The sequence below is a fragment of the Stylophora pistillata genome, chromosome 9, assembly GCF_964205215.1.
Source record: "Stylophora pistillata chromosome 9, jaStyPist1.2, whole genome shotgun sequence".
Lineage (NCBI taxonomy): Eukaryota > Metazoa > Cnidaria > Anthozoa > Scleractinia > Pocilloporidae > Stylophora > Stylophora pistillata.
Window position 1 is genome coordinate 30,958,937 of NC_142527.1, and position 23,680 is coordinate 30,982,616.

Below are 23,680 nucleotides of genomic sequence, written 5' to 3' on the forward strand. Positions count from 1 at the left end.
TTTTTCAGAAGCTAGGGCTGATCAAGTAAGCAAAGTTGCCATTTCGTACGTCTAGCCTGAGTCTGTAATATTCTTAATCCCGTATAGGCCTGATTTTTTTTTTTTCAGGTCTGATTTTCGCTATTGCATAAATAGCGCTATCTACTGCGAAGGATCGTGCATCATACGTAAGATTATCACTGCTCGCCCAACTTGCTTCCTCGAACTGCTGTATACTACTTGTTCCTCTATATATTTTCAATTCATTAGCCAGGACTTTGAGACAAAAAAAATCAAGATTCTCGTAGCTCATTTTCCAGCAATTGAAAGGGTACCGAAACCGTCCCTCTTCTTTTCCACAACCATTTTACCACTGCTCATCTAGACTGCTTCCTAGACGTCGTTCGGTCTCCCTAAAAGAGCGGGTCGAGGGTTAGGAGGGTGAGCTTGGGGCCGGGGTCGAGGAGTTAAGTGACTTGTCAAAAGGGCACGTTCACGAAAGTCTGTTCGTTTAACTTTGAGTTATTGCGCCCCGAGAGCTTTGTCACAGTTTTGACAAGCAGATAAACTTTAAGAAAGACAAACTGAATCCAAGTGATCTTTATCAAAAGGAATACTTTGGACTCTCTTCTTCTTCTACTCTTTCATTTGGTCATTTTATTCTACTTTTATCATACAAGACGCAGCTGCAAGCAATGAATGTTAAACAAGATGTGTTCAAATTGTTCATTCTAATTATCAATTTTGTCCACGGTATCATTTTCTTAGATGTACTTGTCATTCACGTAATGAGACTATGTTAGCCTAATTTTCCACAACTTTCAGAGTCAGTTAACTGGTAAAACATAATAAGCAAGTACTGAAAAAGGAATCCCAACAGTTCTTAGAGAGGATAATGTTTATCTTTTCGTCTGTGTGCATGGTCAACTAAAAGGCGCTTTTTGATGGATTCATTTATTCTGTCGAATCGGCTATTTTTTTCTTGTCATAATAAGTAATCAGATGATAACTCCAACATCTTTTTAAAATGCTGATACGGGAGCGAACATCATATCCATAAATCGGTCAATATGGCCGGCAGCCGACAGGACCTGAGCAATTGCCGTTTCGTAATCCTGCTTGAGAACGCCATAGATCAACACTAGATGACGTTGGTTTCCTAATGCAGCGTGAATTTAATTTCTTTCTACCTCCACTCGTATTGACTTCGTTACCACGACAATCATGAAGAGAGCAGTCATGGTTTGATAGCATAGGGTTGTATGTGCTTGGCCTGGAACAACGCCAGGAAGTATCATACTGCCCAACAGGATATTGTTCAAAAAGGTACGGTTGTCTTTGGTGGGAAAACACCTGAGCAGTGTCGTTGGAATTCCGTCCAGGGCTCGCTCCTGGTCTATGCCGAGTAGCTACTTCTCTTCTTTGTGCCGTTGTGGTTTCCCCACCAATGGCGATACTTGGTGGAACAGGAAGAGGAGCCCTCTTAGCTGTATCACGAGTGCTGATTTTGACATGGCTATCTGATTTGTAAGATGTGATGCCATTGTTGCTTGACTTGGGGAATTTGGTCACTTTTTCTTGTTTTCTGTACTTTGCTCGTCTGTTTTTAAACCAAACCTTCCGGAAGATAAATGATTACCAAATGAGTTTCACCGAAGCAGTTGAATGAACATGGTACATCGAATCAAGGACATCCCATAGTTGCGAGGAGGAAATGAACCTTGTGAGCACCAATAGGCCATTTCCGAATTAGGTTTGGCCTCGTTTTCATAACGAGGCCTGGTGCTCAACCATAGTATGAAAATGAGTTTAATTTGCATGTGAATGAAAACTCATTACCATACGAAAGGATGAGCACCAGGACTCGCTTGGAAGAAGAGGCTAAAGGCAATTCGGAAATGGACTATTATTTCTCTTGCGAAAACAGCATGCCACACAGGGCACCAAAACCAACAAACAAATGCTGTCAATCATACGAGCTAGTTTTTAATTCTACCTCTTCATTTGTTATCTTGCAGTCCTTGAATACGGTTCCAAAGATATTTTGCCTCTCAGAAAGAATAGTTTGTTAGCCATAAGGTTTTCTGTCAACGAACCTAGTTTACTCTATTACTTCATAACTGATTGCCCCGAATTTGTTTGGAGAACATAATTCAATCGCACATGAGCTTCAGGTCTTGTCTTTTTCAACACCAGAAGACTGCGTTTACTCGGGGTATGACATTCCGTGCACGTATTGAGTTGAAAAATTAAAAGTACCTGAATCCTTGATTCTGGAAGATTTGTCCAAGTTGCGAGCTGTTCCCTCATTACTACATCCGGGTAATGTGTCTTTGTGAATGTGTTTTCAAGAAGCTGAAGCTGTTGATAGGTGAAAGCTGTGCGAGAACGTCGGTGTTTTCCTCTCGTAGAGCTGTAATGTACCTCTAGGATTATATCTGCAGTTTGAACACTAAAATTATTTTCCTTTCGAAAATGTTTTGATTCCAAAATGAGGGTACTAAAGACAACCATGTTGAGAGGAGGCTAAATGTCACATTTTGAAATTTTGAAGATTAACAGGTATGGAGCTGAATGGATATGAAAATGTTCAGAAAGCGGAAATTGTCGAAACTTCTCGAGGTTTATGTGTAAATGTTCTCCTTCGCAATTCATGATTACTGTAACAAGAAAGTTATGACGTACCACCAGTGTCTTTCTTTGAGAGAAAAGGTGAAGATTTAGAGGTCTGAAATGACCTAATTTGGCCACCCTACTGGAAACAGTCTTTGTTTACAGATTTCTTTTTCGATCTTAAAATACATGCCATCGTCTTCAAAAGCCAAGAGCGGGTTGGTTTGGTTTCTAAAACGTGTTATTGTTGTTCGCTAGTTGTTAGAAGTTGGAGTCGCTGCTCTGTCGATGGTCGAGGTATTTCAATACCCAGTAGTTCTGGATCTGAAGCCTTACAGAACTGACAGGATAAAGTAAGACTTCGATTTATTCCCCTTAACCATTAAGTCTACTGAATAATTTATAGTAGGTGTTTTAATCGAAGCAAAATTAAAAAGAATTGGCCCCATACCTGCCAAGCGCTCCGCTAATGTGAGAGCACGAGGTGCCTTCGGTTCATCAAACATCTGTCTGGTATTTGTCGAAGATGGATTACTTCTTAATATATTGTCGATTGAAAATGATGATGCTAAATCCATCGTGTGACGTTTACTTCAAATCAGCGATAAAATACGGTCACCGATGCCAACCTCTCAGTAGTCGTGCTGGAAAATAGAATAACAGGAGACTGAACCAGTGATTAATGGTAACGCTATTGTGAGAACATCACATGGATTTGTAATCTTAAGAGGTGTCGATGCGGGTTTTTGTAATTTCAGTTAAGTTGTCTGGTAAATGTCACGTTAGGAAAATGGCTTTTTCACCTGCTGTGATAATTTCCACTGCTGTGTTGGCAAGAAATCCGAAATTTCCTTTCTTAAGTTGTCCTAAGTTTAGATGAATGATCACTGGGTATTTTGATTTTATAATCCTGAGGATGACGCTTTCTTCCACATAAGATATTGTCATAGTGATGAATATACCAGTTGCGGCATCAACCAGCGAGTGAATGAAAATGCACCAAAATTGTGAAAAAAGGGTCTTAAACGGTATTTTAATGCGATTATTTTGTATACAATTTACTAAGTGAGCCACATTGTAATATTTCCATGGCTCGGCCATTCAGAATTCGAGAATTATTACATTGTTTTAGGAGAGGCTTATATAAACAAGTTGTCAAGCCTGAAGATGGATTTTGGCCTCTTTGAACAGTGTAAAATAGAAGAGAAAATGAGAGCACTTTCTCTTTATCGTACCTCTCATAGAGGGTGTAAAACGTGAAGTTTACGTTAACTTGATTTAGCGCCATTACAAAAATCAGGAAGTCGGAAGATGAAACTTTTATAACTCAGGAAAGCAGGACATTTCAACCCCCGAGGCTCGGCCTCGCATGTCGCGTTTTTACACCACCATGTAGAAAAAAGCTTGTAAAAGGTCATACCTTTGAGCAAATTACTTCTAAAACTCCAATCTTGCCATAGAGTGAGAAAGATAAAGTGTACAGCAGAAGTCTTACGCTTGTTATGTGGCTTATCTACGAGATACAACTGATTAGTAATCCAAATCTCCCTTCTGCGGCTCAAGAAAGTACCGATCTGTCGTAGTGATTGATTGTAATTTAATTAGAACTGAGTGTACCCCACCTAAAGGTAGTTATTGTAGTGGTAACCAATTAGCGCAATCTTTTTGTGCGGGAGCTATTACTGATCCGTAAATCACACTTTTGTATGGGCCGGTTATCCACCGGTTTTGAATGCCATTGTACCGAATTTTTCATCCATAAAATTTAGGCTTTCTGAGTTAGGGTTCGAATCGATGTCATTTGAGAAGTTCAGAGGGTTCCAAAGAAAACAAATATCATATACTTGCTAAAGGCCTTGCACAGTGTTTAGAATTGAACCTCTACAAATTCATTCAACAGAGAAGAAAGGAAGAGTGTACGTATTCGTTAGAAAGCTGTTTACGTTTTTGTTCTAAAATGAAAAGCACCGATTTAGGTCCCCCACAGAAGTGCATAATTACAGTAGAAAAGAATCCTTATTGGAAGCCATTACTCGCTTTTCAAAACATTTAGCTTATTTTTTTATCCCTTGTAATGGGAATGGAGTATGGAGAGCGAATATTCATCTTAGAAGGGCTTGGAAATATAGGGATGTTTTGTAAACATTTTGAATTTAAGCTCCCTTGTATACATTCTTTTGTTATTTCCATGGCCATGGCCTTTCTTGACGGAACAGTGAAGAAACAAAATGTCCCGTCACGTTTTCTCACCTTTTATTAGCGACCTCCTGCGTTGAAAGTAATTATAATAATTGGAATAGTGTACACAAAACTTTACGGTGGAGGCATTATTGCATATTTTTAGTGTGCTAGTTAATTTTCTTGTACATTTCATACGGTCTTCGCTCAAAAACGCTTTGTGTTAAGTTAATATTCTAGTCCAATTTCTAAGCACATGTTAATAGGTTTAAGAAGCGTGTCGGCCACTCCAACATTACTCACGTCCATTACTGGCTTTACAGAGAACTAGTTGTCGTTGCATCGAAGCTCACAAGCTTTGAGCTCTACTACTTATCTTTTATTATTCGTATAAAAAGAAACTGTCAAAGCTGCTCAAAGGCTCAACGTCACTGCCTAAGTGTTCATTATCGCCTTAAAGGTTTTAAAAATATTCAAAGGATTGCGATAATCTCATTTTCGTTACCCCAAGGGGAGGGTGTGAAAATCCACGGAGTGATTTCTGCTTCAAATTGTTGGTTGGAAACGCGGGGGTGAAGGCTTTCCTGTTGGTGAATCGTATCTTTAGATCACTAAAGTGTTATAAACCCTGGTAAACGGCATATCCGTGAAGTGCCGATCACGTAAATTACCAAGGCCATACATTGTATCTCACTGACCACATCGGATTAATCTGTTAACTTCTTGTAACCCGAAACGGAATGAAGCAAAACCACGTGGAACTCAGTAGGCTTGCCCACAGTGATCTGAACGATGATTTTTTTAATCCAAATGTGAACAAAAAAAGTAGCCATTCACTTTCTAGTAATATGCGAAAGTATATTTATGTTCATTTTGTGGAGGAGAATCGTAACCAGTGACCAGTTTAGCTTATTTTCTTGCTTCTGAGAGCTTTGGCTAGGTTATTCTTCACAAGATCTTCATTAACTTGTTCTGTATTTGTAGGCTAAAGCGATGGAAAAGTGAAGTGGAATATGTCATAATAATTTAAAGGATGAAAGAAGTACTTAGAGGCCCAGGCCTGCGATCATGGCAATTTCTTTGCACGTGAGAACTGCTTTTCTTTTCAGTGGGAAAAGCAGGTATCGCATAGCTCCAGAAAACTAAACCCAACATATTAATCTCAGTAATTATTCTTGCTAGTTTTAGAATTAGGATGGCGAAGTCCTTTGATGTTCTTAAATGATGGTCTGTGGTATTTTTGTTCGAAGAGGAGGGAAGAATGAAGTCTGTCTTGAAGATGGTGAGACGGACGGGCAGCTTATTGTTATTGCTTTTTATTATTAAACCCAATTGTTATTTATTGTTTTTTTAGAGAAGTCTGAGGTTTGCTCTTACAGCACAGAAGGGAAGGGGTTGGTCCATTTTGCAACTACACAATTTGCTTTAATAACAATATCAATGTTCTTGGGCAAATATTGAAACACAAATATGACAGAGAGGAAGCTATTACAAAAGTTACGAGCAAACAAAACGAATTGTACGAACATTTCAAAATTTTTACGCAGCTAAAAAATACATCAGAAAATTACTCATTGTAATTTACTGGTAAAATAAACTTGCGGGAAACTTGAAGAATTTACTTCTTGATGGTGGAACATTAACTTTGCTCGTATTTATTATGGCTTGAAGAAATCAAATGAACATTCACCTTGGTCACATTTTAAATGTCAGGTTGCTTGATCATCAGAAATTGCTGTTTTCCGTTAACTTTTTCTTGAACTCCTAAAAAAGGTATTATGATATATGATGTGGGATCGTTTGGGGTGACCATATCGGTTCTCCCCCATCCTAGCATCAGCACTGCACTGATGAGGCCCAGAAGGCCGAAACAGTACTGTCTGCAGTTAGTTATATATGTTATAGATATATTATTATTATTATTATTATTATATATGTATATGTATAATATACATATTATACGTCCTCTTTGATTATTTATACGTCCTCGATAATTTTATACGTCCTCCTCCTCCTCATCATACGTCCTCTTTGATTCTTCAACTAATGTATACCCAGCTCTGCTAACGTAGCATTGAGCACTTTATGCCAAGGTAGGCTCTACCCTCACATTTATATGTATGTATATATGTATATATGTATATATGTATGTGTATATAACAAGTTAATCGGAATGGCCCTTTCCCCTAAGGCACTCTATTGGTTTCATGGGATGTTGTCTCAATGTTTCCTAACATTGATAATCAACTCGGTCTTACCGCAGTGAAGAGGGCTCTGAATGCCAGAGAAAATAAGCTTCCATCCACTAATTGCATTTTAGAAGCGGTTAAAATTTGTTTGAAGAGCAATCATTCGGTTTTCAGAGAAAAATTCTTCATACAGGTTCATGGCACAGCCATGGGCCCTAAGAATGCCTGCAGTTATGCAGACCTTGCCATGGGTGAAATAGCTCTTCAGGCTAAGTTCTCTGGCCACATAAAGCCGGCTTTGTGGTGGCGATACCGTAATGATGTTTTTGTTCTCCGGCAACAAGGCCTTCCGGCACTGTATGAGTTTACTGAATTTATAAACTCTTTGTACCCCACTATAAAATTCGAATTAGTTTTTTCCGAACGAGAGCTCCATGTGCTAGATTTAACTCTACATCTTATCTAGGGTTTTATTAGGACAGACGTTTACTCAAAGCCAACTGATAGTCACCTGTATCTCCCACCATCAAGTGCTCATCCGAAACACGTTTTCAAAGCTATCCCTTATAGTGTGGCGACGAGGTTACAAAGAAACTGCTCCGAACAAGCTTTTCTTGTCCAGAGAATAACCGAATACAAGGGTTATCTGGTTACTCAGGGTTACCCTTCCAAACTAGTGGACGACCAGTTTCGCAAGGCCTCTACCACACCTAGAAGTGATCTACTTAGGACTCGGGCCAGATCTAATAGGAAATTATTCCCATTTGTGACCACATTGAATCCAAATTTACCTGATGTAAGTCGCATCATTAAAAAACATCTGGGTATTTTGGAATCCAATCCCTAGTTAAAAGAGCTTTTTCCTTCAAATTCCATCATAGCATCCTTCCGCAGATCTAAAAACCTTAAAGAATTGTTGGCGCCATCCCGTTATGGCCCTAACACTGAAAGCGAAGGGGTTGCCGAGGTCAAAGGATGTTTTAAATGTAATAGAACAAGATGCGATCTTTGTCGCAACTTCTTGGTTGAATCTAATTCCTTTCTAAGTTTTCAAACAGGCAAAAGTTACGAGATACGATCGAAACTTTCCTGTGATTCTAAGAACATAATTTATTTGGCTTCGTGCAAGAAATGTCGCCTACAATACATTGGCTCCACAACAAATGACTTTAGGGTTAGATTTCGCAACCACAAGTCTGCTATGGTCACTAAGAAAAAGACCTGTGAAGTAGCGGTACATTTTAAAAAAACACCACATCATCTAAGCGATTTCACATTCCAATGCATTGATCAACTGCAGGCAACAGTAAACAATCCAGGTAACATCGAGAAACTTCTAATTACCAAAGAAGCATATTGGAGCGCACAGCTGTTCTCTCTGGCACCCTTCGGCTTGAATAAGCGCCAGGAATTTCACTCCAAAAAAAGAATAAACTATAATTAATGCGGAGAATTTTTTCAAATTGGGCGGGCATCAAAGGTTCCAGTCTTAGCGTTAATTGGGAATTTTAGTGCAATTCTCGCCTTTCAAGTCAACGCACTTTAATACAGGTGACTATCAGTTGGCTTTGAGTAAACGTCTGTCCTAAACGTCTGTCCTAATAAAACCCTAGATAAGATGTAGAGTTAAATCTAGCACATGGAGCTCTCGTTCGGAAAAAACTAATTCGAATTTTATAGTGGGGTACAAGTCCTTTACATTTTAAGTGGATTCGACAATTTTTCCATTTCTTTTTATAGTGATAATTTTTCGCGTAGTAATTACTGTGTTTGTTTATATGTGTTACCACGCCCTATATAAATCTATTTAAGGAATTTTTAAGTCATTGTGCTACAACTGATGAAGGTCTCGGACCGAAACGTTTTTTATTAAACTTTTTAGACTTTTTATTGAGTATATGTCTTCCTTCGCTCGAAGTTGTCCGTCCTCGTGTGCCACACTACTTCTCTTATGTATGTGTATATATATATATATAACAAGTTAAAAGGCCTCGAGCCAACAGTGACGCCGCGCTAGAAAGATTCAAAGGGATTCACATTCCAAACCTCGATAAATAGTAGGAAAAATATTGTAGTACACGAGGACGGACAACTTCGAGCTAAGAAAGACATATACTCAAATAAAAAGTCTAAGAAAGTTTAATAAAATACGTTTCGGTCCGAGACCTTCATCAGGTGGGGTTAGATTGCAGAATAAACGAATGCTTTCTGATTATGTTGCCTACGTCGGGCAAGTTGGGATTAAATGTTATAACAAATGGAAATAGTTTCTTCGTTTCTTTTCCACGAGTCCTAAGTAAATTATTTCTAGGGATGGCGGAGGCTTAGGAGAATTGTTTAAAAACTAATTTAGAAGGGTAACCGTGGTTAACAAGGTACTCTTTGGCCCCTCGTGGTTTGAATAAAAGAAAGGAATTTCATTCGAAAAATAGAATTCTCTATAATTAATTTTCCATCTTATATTAGGCGCTACTAATTGATCGTTCAAAGGCCCTTTTCTTGGATTTTGTCGGCCCTTTAGGTGTGGATTGGACTCAGAGGCCCTGCCAAGGGATCTTATTATGATTAGTATCATTTAAGGGCCCCTCCAGGGATTTTGTTGCTAATTTGCCCTTTCGGGCTCCAAAGGCCTTGTTTTGGGATTTTGTTATGGTTTACAGTTGTAGTTAAAAGTGGGCCTCCCCTTTTCTAATGCTTGCCGCATTGCTTCTTTGCAATTGGTTACGCCACTCATTTTATCATATTTAGTATTCTTATCTCTTAGTTTTTAGGGTTTGTTTCTTGTATTTTGTCCATTGCTTTCTTTGTAATTAGGTTTTTTGTTATCTTTTTGTTAACACCAGTTCATTGGTCGTTATCTGTAATTACGTAATCATTAGCACTTCGGTCCTATTTAATCCTCTTTTTTTTATTTCAAAAGTTGTAAAGAACTGAAGAAGTTCTCTGGCCGAAACGGTTTTTATTAAAAATTTTTTATATTTTTGACGTCAGGAGTTGTCCATCTTAGCAATTTTTAAACTTTCTACGTAGATATATATATATATGTATAGCGGTTATAAATTAATGACAGGAAGATCATTTCACCCTTACTCTGAGTTTCACGCTGCTTGCGCTGCGATCATCAGACGGTTTTTCGTCTGACGATTGCAGCGCAAGCTGCGTGAAACTCAGAGTAATGGTGGAACGATCTTCCTGTCATTAATTTATAACCGCTATTGAAGCGCTCTGCAACCCGCATCGTGCACTTTTTCACAGCCACGACTTCCCCTAGTCTGTTTATGTATATATATATATATGTATATGTATGTATCATTTGTAAAAAGCACTTTCGTCGGGTTCTAAACGAACTTCCAAGAAGGTGCAAGCAGAGGTAACATTGTTGTGATTGGCGGTAAGGGAAGCATCTTGTCTTGATTTTGCCCACTATTTGAAGGGGCGTCTCCTTGTGACGAGAAAGCTGGTGTGAACGGTAAACTTGATGAACGAGTCAGATAAAATCGCATTCGTGAGTCCTTGAAGTCTTTTCTTCTGTTGACAGGGATGACAGGACTAGTCTTTTGCTTCCTGAACTTTGCTCTCCTGTTTTTAAACCAAATCTGTAAAACGATGTTGGATAATAGCTTCGTTCAGGAGATCATCATCTTGCTCAGAAAGGATACCTAGTATGTCATTCCTTCCTATCATATAATAACTTACCCATCAATTCGATGGCCTGATGCACAACATCTCAGGAGTTTGAGTGTAATCCTCCATCATTTTACATAAGCAATATTTCTTTGCTTCGTGTTTGCTTGATTATTTCATAGACTGTTCACAAACCCTACTTATCGTACTCATGAGCAGGTATGTTCTGCGGGAATTATATCGCACATGTTGCTTCACCTGGATAAGGTGAATACCCTTTGCAAATAGCCATCCAAAAAAAGTAAGAAAAGATACAGAATGGTTGAAAAAACGTAACTTAAGCCGAATGGTAGAAATCTGAAATGTAGCGAGCCAACTAAAAGTGTACGTTCAAGTAATGACTCAGTCATGTCTGTCTAATTGCTATTAGAAAAAGTCAGTGTTGGCGAAAGAAATAACTATTACCTGTATTGTAGAGTCTGGCAAGCTGGTCCACATGATTAACTGTTCCCTCATCACAACGTCAGGGTAGTGAGTGTGTGTAAACGTACTCTCCAAGGTCTTCAGTTGATATTGGGTGAACGCCGTGCGTGTCCGCCGTCGTTTCTGACTTCCGCCTTCTGCGTTATTCTTGGCGTCCATAATCACATCTGAGCATGGAAATAGAACGTTACTGAGATAATGTTATGCGTTAAGCAGGTTTTATTGAAAATTGCTTTGATTAAAGTTTGCTTAAATACATATTCATAGCACTATGACTGTCGTGCTTGATAAACGTCAAAACTGACCACTTACAAAGAGCAACTGATTATCTTCGCATATACTGCACAGGGGACCTTTTCAAAGTCCAAGCAGCATGCGAAAACTACACACTTTACTAAACAATTAAAGCAAGTGCACAACCTTTAGTTGTTGTTTTTTTAATCATCTTTTTTGTGCTGTATTATCTCACTGATTTAGTATATCCTAAAACAACGTTTTACTTGAGTGTCGGTGGTTAAGAGTGGATAAATAGCCATCGGTAAATAATTGTCATTAGGGTAGTTCCGAGTTTCTGCACGCAAAAAACGACGCAAAAATAAAAGCGTTACCGGTGCAATCGTGAACAGAGTGAGCTTATTTTACTTGTCACCAGATGCACTCACAAGGTGTAAATTTAGTGAGGGAGAGAGCCTTTTGAACGATAGCGATATAAGGGCTGTGGTGCAAGGTATCATTTATTTTTTTAACTTTTGATATGATTTGCTTTACTGTTTCCATACGTTCAATACCTCACCATCTGTAATATTTTATGCAGAAAGTTAATCCGTCTGAGCTATATGTAGAATGAAATGGTGCTAAAATCGCTGACAATTTTCGAGCTGTTTAGTTGGCTTTCTTTTGTCGGATCTACTATACGAAATTCCAAAATTCCTTGTTGATATGTTCTGTGGAACAAAAGCCTTGATTTCTGTCATCGTTAAGCATCTTAGCATGGAACATGGAATGTAAAATGGAAATGGTTGCTCCGGCACTTTCAATTTCTTTCACTAGCTAAAATCAAGAGACAACATAAAGAAATGTGCCACAAATAATTTCAAAAAATGATTTCTTATTTTATTTAAATCCAACTGCAGACGATAAATGAGACGCTTAGTTATCTTCAAATTATCTTCCACTTAGTGAAGAATTTCGGCGCCTTCTCCATTTCAAGGAAAAACTCGTTTGCGGGAGGATTACAAATTATGTTTTTATCTCAGCTAATGATCGGCGATGGCTGCGCGTTGGACAATTGGTGAGTAAATGAAACAAAATAAAGAAGGCTTCTAATGTGGTACCCCAAGATTGACGGTTATCAGTACAGAAAGGCTCTAAGCAATTAATAATCCTTTGACAGGATATGGCCTCAGTGGAATGTGACCGGTACTATTGTCATGGAGGAGATTAATTCGGTTATGTTGTTGAAAGGATTTCTGACTGATTCTCCTGTAATAAAAAAGTCAATTTAATCGAATATCCCTCAAAAACAATAGCATCCCGGTGCTAAAGAGCGATATCTGAAGTACCGGCTGAATCCAACAATGGAAGAATTTATCATTTTAACTCAGAACACTGAGGTACACATTGAAAACAGAAATGAATAACACTGTAGGTTGATGAAAGTTCTCTATACTTAGGTTCGAGGTGAAGTGTTGCTTACCGATGTAAACTGTCGTGCCCGTGAAGTTAAGCGACTGAGCATTTACTGGATAAATGTGATATGTATGAATGCTGATGTCTAGCCTTTTTTTAAAGAATGCCATACTGAGGAATTTTTTAGTCGTTGCTCCCACAAAATAGGATAAGTACTGAAGACACACATTATGGAGACATTTGAGTGAGAGTTTAACTTTTTCGATCACTATGTACGTAACGGTTATATTTTCCGACTCGCTTCCCTTATCACTCGAACTTCGTATTTCAGTATTAGCTGAGAAAAAATGGTTTGTTACTCTTCGTAAGCTCACGTATCAACTCGAATTACTTTTGTTACCATAAGACGGCTCCAAGTGGTCTCTTGATCACTGTTTTCACCAATTACTAGTCATCAGAAACCATATTCGTAGAACATACAAGTATTTAGATGGATGTTGCAAACAGATCTCAAAGAAGATCAACTCACGTTTAAGATGTCAGCTCTATAGTGCTTAAAACCTAAAGTTTACCTCCATTTTAGGCTGCAAAATCAATATCGACGTTTTTTAATAATGGGTGTCTGGTTTGAACGAAACTGAAGGGCACTAAGTCTCACGAGTACAAACCCTTCTCAAAATCGTCCCTGCTTAGAGTGTCTTTTCATCAGATGCTTTACCCTTTCAGCAGCTTGTATGTAGCTTATTGGAATTCTTTACTCACTAATCTGGCTTAATGCCCTTAACCACAACTATTTTTTACCAACCTGCAAGTCGTTCAGCAAGAGTCCAAGCTTTTCTAGCGCTGCTGTTAGATCGGCCTTTCTTTTTCGCCCCTCTAGATAGATCGTCCTTTAAGATGTTTGCCACAGAAAATGGAAGTGCTTCCACTGACTCCCCCATGAACACCTTCGAACAAACACGCCACTGCACTCCTACTTTTGTCCGCTGAACTAACTGAAGCCGATCTCTTGAACAATTTCCTCACTTTCCTCCACGCTTTCAAGGTGATGCGTAACTCACAGTTTAGTGTGGCTTACTGCTAAGCCCTCAACACATGTTAAATCAGTTACCTTCGGCTTAGAGTAAGCCGAGAATGCTATCCAATAATTTGTTTGTTCCTCTGGCATGATGTCAATAGGATGATGGAAGATTTGATTGTAACATGTAACATGTGAAGAAGTCTAGTTTATCAATTTCTTCCAAAGCTTCACCCTTGACTCAAAGACAAATATTTTTTTCGCAATATTGACGACAAAGGCCTTTTTGGATTGTGGGAGACATGTATTCATACATTTAGCTGTAGCATTAGTTTGTAGTTTTTCATTAAGGTTTCGGACCGAGGGCCAAAGTTGTTTGCCTCAATTGATTTTCAGCTGTTATCTGCCTCGACCCTTGCTATCTGTTGTTTTATGAAGTTATCGCCGTGTGTGAGCTGCATGTTTTACCGACAGGGTAAATGGAGCCGTTTAGAGCTTTTTTTCTCATTTAAAAAGCAATTTATCATTTTCTGTCAAGACTGCATTGACAAAAAAATATCAGTATTTGATTGCTGATAGGCCACTCCTATGTCAATGTAGATGGTGCATTACAACCAGTTACAGGGATGTTATTTATTTTAGCGTCAGCACTAATGAATTCTCCATCTTCCCCCTTCGTGAAACAGGTAGCGTCCTCGCTTCATCAAGGCTTCATCAGTGGAGGTGGCCTTATACCAAAGTGAATATGCACGGGGAAGTCTGAGGATAAAGTAAGCGGCTGGTGATTTGGCTTACAAAGACGAAGAATAGAGGTAATGAACATAACTGAAATCGGCTTATCCTTGAACAATGCATTTTAAATTTAGAGGGGAATGTCATGGCCTAAATAGAGTAGAAAATTATTTTCAACAAAACAATTCTCGAACAGTCCGAGAACCAGACGAATAGTTTAACATTTCTTTGAAATTGAGAAATAAGATTAAAATTAAATATTTTTGTTAGCCCTGAACACATTTCTAAAGATCTATCATTTCGACAATAATGATGCAAGTATACTTCTTGTTAAAAAAAAAAAAAAAAAACATATTTACCTGTGAAGTATGCATGGCCCGCAGAGTTCTTGGATAATTACGCTATATGTCCATAGCCAGAAGCCTTATTCAATTCTTATAGGCCGTGTGTCACCACAAAAAAACGATCCGAGAGTGAGCGAAGTCCTTTACTACTTCAGCAGATGTTGCTAAACCGAGGCACCCAAAACCAACGTTACGTTATGTTAACTAAACCCCGGTGAACTATCCTACTTGTAACAAGTTTTAAGAGTTACGACTGCAATATGAATTTATGAGAATACAAGAAAATTAGCAAGTAGAATTTTAATATGGATATCCTTGTTTCGTATATGTTACATTGTATACGTTGTGTTTTGTTTGTAGTCAATACCAGGCCTTTAAACGAATAACTGTGATAAAATGTACTTAATTCAGGCAAGCAGTCTTAATTAGCTTCCAAACGGCTTTGTCCCTCTCAAAAAGAGGTCTTGGTTCAAGTCCCACCTGTTTAAGGATAGTTTATCCCGGTAGAGTGTAGCCATAGAGGTCTGCTTTGTTAAAGGTTTTTATTGTTATTACTATTATTGCTATTATTATTATCGTTTTTATTACTAGAATCATTCATTAGCGTTGGTTAGGTGAAACCTTTGCTCTTTCACCGGCGATTGTTAAATAAATGCCATAGACGATATAGAAGGAATAAGTTTTTCCTCAAACAAAGACGTTGGAAGTCTGCGTGAATCCAAAAGTAAAGGTTCGATGGTATCATAGCAGAAAGTCAGGGAACAAGACCGTTTTTACATCCGGTTGTATTTACATATAACCCTCGGGGATACAGGAGTCGTTTAGTGGGCAGTGAAAACCCCGGTGGTTATTTTCCACCACATGCTTATGGGCGTAAGCTGGACCCATGAGAAATGCTGGCCTCTCTTGATTTGATAACCCAATTGACGAATCTAATATAGAGGCAGAGTCTCTTTGAAATGCCTGGTATGATGTATGGTAGGATGGAGATGATGAACAGATGTTGCAACTTGTCTCACTTCGTCTGTACTTTGCTCTTCTGTTCTTAAACCAAATCTGTAAATAGAAAGAAACGTTGCGATGTAACACAGCAGCTAAGAGGCTTTCCTACGCTTGATATAACTTAGGTGGTTGGACGCTATGAAAAGTTATTTTTGAAAGCTGCCAGGGGCCTCGAGACTTCTGTGAGAGACTGGAAGTTTTGCTGATGAGCATGACTTCTAACTCACGTGAATACTTTTACACAACTCTATGTCTATCATTACAGCAAACTGCAAAGTCGCACTTCTCTCGACTCAATCAACTGGCATTGTGGCACATACCTGCTATAGTAAGGATATATAAGTAGATTACAGTGGTACAAAGCCTGTATAGCACAAATTCTTAAAGCAACAATTTGGCTGGGTCATTTGACCCTGACAAAAATTGAAGTGAGTCGAATATACCTGTATTCGTGATTCTGGTAGCTTTGTACTTGTTGCGAGCTCCTCCCGCAGAGCGATATCTGGATAATGGGTTTTGGAAAACGTATCTTCTAGAATTCGAAGCTGGTAACGTGTGAAGTTGGTTCGTGAGCGACGTAGCTGTGTCGTGGAGGAACCTTGCCGGGCTTCCAGAATTATATCTGAAACAACAACAAAATTGGATTAAGACTCCGTAATCTGAGCAAAAAGATGTTTATTTTCTTTCATATTAGTTCAGATATCTTTGTGGAATGTGCTTTATTCTCTCTCCATGTCTAGTAATTGCCTGAAAGGAATTTTTGGGTTAACGAGTACTGCTTCGAACTCATTTCAGGAGATTGGACTCCTCCGTAGCTATCATTGTTTTATTCTGAGTTACTGACTAGATGTGACATCTAAACTTCAGCAATTCGTATGAATTTTGATATTATAATTCTCTAAGTACTGTAATGGTAGGTGATCTCAACTAGTTCCTGCAAGTTTACTTTAGTTATTTAAATCCCTAAAATTTATTGTTTGCAAAATGGATTAGCATATTTACATAGCAAAAAAAATAATATTTCCACACGCCATCTTTGTTTCAGATTTTCCATATTATATATGAAATGAGATGAAATTAGCGATGAAATCAGTATTCTAGTTATATCAGACATATCAGCATATCGAATAGGCCTAACCAGTTGTAGTTTCATCGAATGGGAGTGAGTATTATTTACGGCTGGGAAGATTTGGCTAAAAGAAGGCAAACAGTTCAATGTATCCAACAATACATGCCTGTACACGTCAAAGGGGTCTCTTGAAAGTAAAAATTAGAAGTTGTTCTGTCGCATTAGAATTGAATTATCTGTTTGTTTCCTCTCTTCTTAATAAATCAATGAGTTACTAAGAATTTCTCATGATCACGAAGCACCCTAGTGCATTTATGGTGTCCTTGTCCGTCGTAGACAAAGTTCGTTGGAGTATAGCATTCGGTAACCACAGAGAAGCGAAGATTTACTCACGACATTGTTATTCAAAATTGTGATAAGCAAATTTACTCTTACATCCTACGACTCCCACCTTTAGGAAAACCACAGCCTCCACGTCAACTAAAGGTCCAGTTGATTGAAATAATGTTATCATCGTATTGAGTGAAGTCTCCGCATCCCCACGGAAATAAACGAATCGTACTATATACTTTCAAGAGCAAAAGTGACCAATACAAAGATGCACAAAACAACTCTTGTCGAATTGGTATACTCGAAGTTATCATTCTCAATCTTAGATGTAAATGCCTTTCTTGCAATTTCCAGAGTCTTGATCTTAACTGTTTCTTACGACTCCTAGGTAGCAAATCCAACACAGTTCCGATTGTCATATCAATTGGTGGATTAAAAGCTAATTGTAACTAACTGGGAGGTAAAACTTAACTTTTTGTGGCGGTGACCAACTGACAGTTGATTATATTTTATGTGAGTTCGAATGATTTTTAAATTTCTTATAAATAATCGTTCTTACCGAGCGAAAGATGATAAATTTATTTTACGTGATTTGTTTGAAAATGTCCAAGCTTCGTGCTGTTAGAAATCATAAACAAAGGAAAACCTAAAATCAATTGTTTGTTATTGTTAAATGAAACTCGTGAACGTGTCGTTGGAAATCCTTCTATGATAGAGGACCAGACTACTAACTTGTTTAACTTTGCGAACGTGAATTTTCGCGTGATGCTTTTTGCTTGAAAATTCCGAAAGGCATGCCGCTGATCGATGATCCTCTTGGCCGAGACAAAACGGCGCCTCATACCAACTAAGAGCTGTTTTCCGCAAGTGCTTTGAAAACACACCAATACTAAGTATAATTCGCTATTAAAAACATACTTTTTTTTAAAGTTGGGCTGCGCTTTCTATAAAATTGTTATTCTGTGAGATCCATAGTATTGCCTCTTCAAAAGGAATATCAGCAGGCAATTTAATAATGTGGAAACATGGCGGTGCAGCACAGAATATTGTTTGAAGCTGAAGTTCTATAACTAACATTCGAGTTTCTATCCAAAGTTTACAATTAGATGCTGAGCAACCATTTCATAGTCTGCAAAAAAAAAACTGGAAAGAATTGGTGGGACTGGACTGAAAGCAATCATTCAAAGAAAGGAAAGAACCTTCCTCATGATAACCATGATTCTCTTAACTCGAGAGCTTGTTGACCAGTAAACTGAAATGGATCGAAATTCTTCAAATACTGGCAAGTAAACACTTACTGAGACAAAGCGAAAAACAAAACAAACCTGCGAGCTGGGCTGCCACTGAAAGGGCTTTGATCTTGGATGGAGCTTCACCACGAAATTCTTGTAGTCTTGTAGCAAATTTATCGGGCTTCAATATATTTTCCATCATAAATGAAGATGATTTCCTATCATTCAACTTTTCTCTGCCAGATTCCACAGCTTGTTCAGGGAGGGTTTTATGATTCATGTTGCCTGGCCCGGAATCAGTGGAGATGACTGGAGTAAAGTGCTGTTTTCGAAAGCTATATCAAGAGAGTGAGGCGTCAGTGAAATTCATTCCTGAAAATGCCAATCACTGACAGAAACATCTGGTAACCGCATTTATCCTAACCATGAACAACTTCGGATTTGTATCTGTACTTTTTCCGTCGTTTCAGGAAAAATTTTTTGATTACACCTCTAGTGCAGCAGCTAAATTTCGCATACTAATCTTTTGCAATTCGACCACATCGCATGCATTCTTATCAGATGTAAACAAACTTCACCCGATTTGGTGGAACTTGAGTGCTGTTTTTAGCTGTTTAGAAAACCCCATGGATTGTTGTCATTTTCCTTCAATGATTCAATGATTCAATGTCTTTGCTTAATAACTTCAAATTCTAAGGCATGGAACTTTTCATTTTTCAGTAAGAACCTTTGCAGCTCGTTTTAAAGTTGGAGATACCGTTATGTGTTTTGTGACTTCATAACTATTTAACTTGCGGCTCAAATCTGTTTTGTAGTTCTGTTTGGGGGATTTATCGTACGTACCATTGTTCTCTAGAAATTCAAGACCTCTTCGAACATTTTCTTTAGGACAGCGTTGATAGTCTCGTTGAGAAGCCTAACGTAAATTTCGTTTTCTATTGCCACTTCAGTTTGTCAAAGATGATAAATTGAACTTTGATTGTAACACAAGAGGGGAAGTTTTGCTTGTATTTCGAAACAGCTTTGTTCCGACTAATGCAAACTCTTACAATTAACGATTTGCTGCAGATTTTTACCATTCCAAGCGTTTCGTCTCTATCACCTTCACATCTTCCTATGATAACGAAACAGTTAAGCGACTGATTGTCGTGGTTTCCAAAGTGGGATTTTAGTATCGTGTCCCAAGCATTAAGATGAATGGGCTTTTTACTGGCGACGACAAGTTGATTTAATTACTGTCAATAAGGCGAATAGATTTTAATTAAACGTCGGTTAAAGACTACCGGCAGTCGAGACAGATAAGCTACCACCGCTTTGCTGATTTGCTATTTCATTTAATATTTCATATCGAGTGAGCTATTATGCACGTTATTTACGTCACAAACGTGTAATCAAACACAACAGAGATATCAAAATTACGCTCTCATTTATTCGGAGATGTAGTAGATTGAAGACTATTCCAGCTTTTAAACAATAATGCTAAATTTAATAAACTGTGCAGTGACTAATTTGATATTCTCTGTAGATCTTGAACTATGAATTACGATAATATTTGAATTGATCAAAAGCAGAGTGGGTGTGGTTGGTGCAGTTAACTGCTTTAAAAACCGGCTAAGAAAATTTTAAGCTGATCGGGCTTCATTATTCTTCGCTTAAGCTATTATTTTTTAAATTTTTTTTTATCCCTCTTTTAATTTTCGTACAACTTAGAGCATGTACAATCAATTTTGATTTCTTTCTTCCCATGCTTCTTGCATCTAATTTAAAATTTGCTTCCATATATGAGCTCCCATATGATATGTTCTATCAGAATCTGACATCTGGTTTACTTCTGAGATAACAGTCTTTGTGGAGTAGGTAAACCGTTCCTGAAGGCAATTTGATCTCTGAATCAGAAGGTTATTATTTGCTTTTGAAAAGCCGTCTGCCAATACCATGGCTCAACGTTTGCATATGTTGAAAAAAATTTCTTCGACACCTTGCACTTTTCCTACCCTTACTGTCATCATAGGTGAAACAAATAGCCAGGCCTGTGACGAAACTATACTTTTTATATCTATTATCCGAACCGCCCCTATTTCACATACCTTTGGATTTGATTTTTGCTTTATGCTGATGACTGGAGATTACTATATGCCTTTATGCAATACCGCACACAAGTTGACAAACCTTCTGGAGGTCTGGAGATTACTATATGCCTTTATGCAATACCGCACACAAGTTGACAAACCTTCCTAAGTTTCCAAAATTTGATAAATTTTGATTACTGAATGCCGATTACTATATAATTTTGCAAGATTCCATGAAACAGCAACGATAACAAATATGCAGAATTTCTGTTAGACAATATGACATGTATTGAGGCCACACACAGTGAAAACACCCAAAGCATTGGCTGCAACGACGGAATGAGAACGGAGGGATGTTTGATAGCTCTACATGTTTTTCTGTCTGTGTACCATCGTGAAAAGAAATAGAAATAGACATTTTTAATGAAAGAAAAACAGAGATAAAGAACAAATCCCAAGGTTATCAGCACATCAAAAATACTAGAATTCTCCCGTATTATACAAAACCATTATCCTGTCATCACAAGGATTTTGATGGATGATAATTTAATTTGAGCAGGAAACTATCGCTATTTACTTTAGGCAGCAATTAAGGTAGTTGAGGAAAACTTTGATGGAAAATTTGTGCGAGTGTTGTGGTTATTATTGTAACTGATCAAGGAACAAGGCTCAGCCTCATACTATCAAAGGAAGGAATGCTTTTTCTCATACTACAACGTAACTGTGGTTTCCTCGAAGAAATCTTAATTAACTTGCTGTAGCATTCATCTTTGTTTTCCTAATACAGAGATCGGGGTTAGGAAACTAAAGATGATCTTGCTAACACCAAATCCATCTTGAGGGGAGGGTAAAATGCTCCTAAGCTCCTAGCTCCGATAAACAATAGTGGATCATTGCGAACTTTTTTTGACGCTTCTGATTACAACACTCGGATTTGAACCATGAATTTTGTTAGGGGTTTTGACTATCGCAAAGTAGCGAGGACCACACAGAACCTAAATTGCCGTGATCTCGTTTGATCTTCCGAAAGAGTTACGAGATAAGGAGGAACCCCGGTGTGTCTACCTGTGCTGAGGCAAAATGGTCAAGGATCCAAACCTCATGACATCAGCTTATCAAATATGCATACTTTGAGATGCTACAATTTCCCCCAGGCCAACAACCATTAAAAGTCTTTGGGTTGCTTTCACTGTGAGCTGATACATAAAAATCACCCGGAATCCGTGCTAATCTCGACTTGTATATCTAGCGGCTTCCTTTGCTAAAATTAATCTTTGGTACACTGCTTTTAGAAAAATAAAAATTGTCATTTCCTAAAATTATAAACCGATCCTTAGACGGTGACTGTAATGTAAATAATTTAGATAAGCAAAACCACACTACTGTTCGATGCATAATCACCTCTCCGTTGGAATGCCTGATTTCACTCCAAGTTTTATCTGCATAAGCTGGAAGCACCTTGTATACCAAGATAAATACCAGATGTAGAAACTGATAAATTGTTTGTTTGCGCCTTTAACTTCTCGCGAGAAACTACACTGAACCTATGCATGTTCCATAGAAAGATTGAGATTCATCAGCTGTAAGTTTGTTTTTGGGAGCCAGAGTCATAACCATTGTAAAAATTTATATTGCGATTGTCAGTTTGAGTCAACCAGCTCCAATTCGGTGAAGAACTGACATGAAGGCGACATTTGGTACAATGAAGACGTAACATTGGATCTCAACCTAAACTTTGTTCCACGCTTCAGTACTTATTTCAGGTTATTCAAACAACTTTCAAAATGGCAACCAGACAAAGGTGAGAAAGAGATGAAGAAACGACAAGCCTCTGGTAAGGACATCGCAAGAACGTAGATTGTGATTTCCACGAGGCGGGACGATATTATGGACTTAGCTCAAATTAGGAAACACCTCCTGCGTTTGCGCCAAGTTTAAGGTTCTGACGGAAAACCTGAACCGAAAAGATTTTGTAATCAGCACTTTTGATGCCTTGTCTCTACTATTTTTATCTTTATTCTTTTAAAATGCTTTTTTTTTCGATATTAATTGCTACAGGAAAACTCGGTAATTTTTTAATCATTTATTGGATCTTTCACTGAAAAATGGGAGTCTCTTTGTACCTTAGCTAATTAACTAGGCATATTGGACAAATATCATGTACATTGCCAGGATTTAAAAGTCTAAGTGAAAGGTTTGCACAATTTTTTAAATGAAGATACTGTGTTTTTTAAGCCTGTTAATATCAAGAAAAGTAGATCATATATTGGAACTCTGATAAATAGAAAGGCTTATGTTCAGCACGACAACACATTTAAACATTGAATAAAGGCTGAAAGTTTCTAAAGAAACTGTGGTGGTGCGTCGGTGGGGGTAACAAGGTAATTTAGTTATATCAACTAAGTTGAAATTGTAAATTGGCCGCCGTAACGAATAAAAAAGCTGACGTTTCGAGTGTTAGCCCTTAGTCATTCGCTCTCATGGCTGACGAAGGGCTAACGCTCGAAACGTCAGCCTTTTTATTCGTAACGGTGGCCAATTTACAATTTCAACTTAGTTGATATTACCAAATTACATTTAAACATTGGTTTGGAGATACCGTTAGATCATATGTTTTGGAATCCTTCTAAAATAGTCCATATTTATTATTTACCGAGGAAAAAAGATAAGAAAATACCAATTTTTCAGGCATGACAAGATTAATGAGTTATTTTCTTCTCCATAAGCAATTTGAAATTGTAGTTCTCACGCTTTTGCTTGTTTGAGAGGAAACCGTCCGTTGCGCTTTTATTTTCGTAGATCTAAAAGTGGAACGGCCTCCGGGTAATTCTTTCGAACCTGTTGTATGATACACGCCTCAGGAAAGTTTCAAGCTCACAATTGTGCGCCACATTTGATTAGTGTGGAATTTTTAACATAGCCAAAATAAAACGTGAATTTTAATTTTGACTTTAACAAAAGATGTCGAAAAGTTAGGAATTAGCCTGTAATTGAACAATATCTAAGGTGTCGAGCGGAGGAAAGTACTCTTCGCGTTCTCAGGTGAACAAGGAAGGAGATAGCTTGCCTAGGTAATGTAGTTTTCAATCACCTGCTCATAAGTTAATAATGGGTTAACCTCCTTAGAGTAACTAGTAATTTAAAAAAATTGATTTGAATTAGCCCGCGACAATAAAATCTCTCTTTGTT

General features: G+C 38.0%; 3 protein-coding genes and 1 long non-coding RNA gene across 8 annotated transcripts in view; 1 reads left to right on the forward strand and 3 right to left on the reverse strand.

Moving 5' to 3' along the window:
• LOC148724267 (uncharacterized) overlaps window positions 1-23,680 on the forward strand; it is a 79,796-nt gene that overhangs the window by 27,762 nt on the left and 28,354 nt on the right. For both annotated transcript variants that reach the window (XR_015991371.1, XR_015991372.1), the window contains one exon: window positions 14,400-14,525. This is a non-coding gene — a long non-coding RNA (uncharacterized LOC148724267). The remainder of the gene's footprint in view (window positions 1-14,399; window positions 14,526-23,680) is intronic.
• On the reverse strand, window positions 974-4,211 carry LOC148724270 (uncharacterized). 2 transcript variants are annotated; one of them, XM_088732150.1, is made up of 4 exons: window positions 4,013-4,211; window positions 3,044-3,236; window positions 2,239-2,417; window positions 974-1,596 (listed from the first exon to the last, which is right to left on the reverse strand). In XM_088732150.1, the coding sequence occupies exons 2-4, from the start codon at window positions 3,168-3,170 to the stop codon at window positions 1,045-1,047; spliced, it is 858 nt and encodes a 285-aa protein (XP_088588276.1). In that variant the 5' UTR covers window positions 3,171-3,236; window positions 4,013-4,211; the 3' UTR covers window positions 974-1,044. The 2 variants fall into 2 exon arrangements, with proteins under 2 accessions (XP_088588276.1, XP_088588277.1); XM_088732151.1 differs by lacking the exon at window positions 4,013-4,211 and adding an exon at window positions 3,396-3,551.
• Window positions 8,045-14,404, reverse strand: LOC111335507 (visual system homeobox 2-like). Its single transcript, XM_022941421.2, has 3 exons — window positions 13,501-14,404; window positions 11,049-11,233; window positions 8,045-10,555 (listed from the first exon to the last, which is right to left on the reverse strand). The coding sequence occupies exons 1-3, from the start codon at window positions 13,634-13,636 to the stop codon at window positions 10,298-10,300; spliced, it is 579 nt and encodes a 192-aa protein (XP_022797156.2). The 5' UTR covers window positions 13,637-14,404; the 3' UTR covers window positions 8,045-10,297.
• LOC111335509 (cone-rod homeobox protein) lies at window positions 15,075-19,646 on the reverse strand. Of its 3 annotated transcripts, none has more exons than XM_022941424.2 (4): window positions 19,499-19,646; window positions 18,516-18,757; window positions 16,235-16,413; window positions 15,075-15,845 (listed from the first exon to the last, which is right to left on the reverse strand). In XM_022941424.2, the coding sequence occupies exons 2-4, from the start codon at window positions 18,700-18,702 to the stop codon at window positions 15,579-15,581; spliced, it is 633 nt and encodes a 210-aa protein (XP_022797159.2). In that variant the 5' UTR covers window positions 18,703-18,757; window positions 19,499-19,646; the 3' UTR covers window positions 15,075-15,578. The 3 variants fall into 3 exon arrangements, with proteins under 3 accessions (XP_022797159.2, XP_022797160.2, XP_022797161.2); XM_022941425.2 differs by having other exon boundaries at window positions 19,472-19,557; XM_022941426.2 differs by lacking the exon at window positions 19,499-19,646 and adding an exon at window positions 18,847-18,988.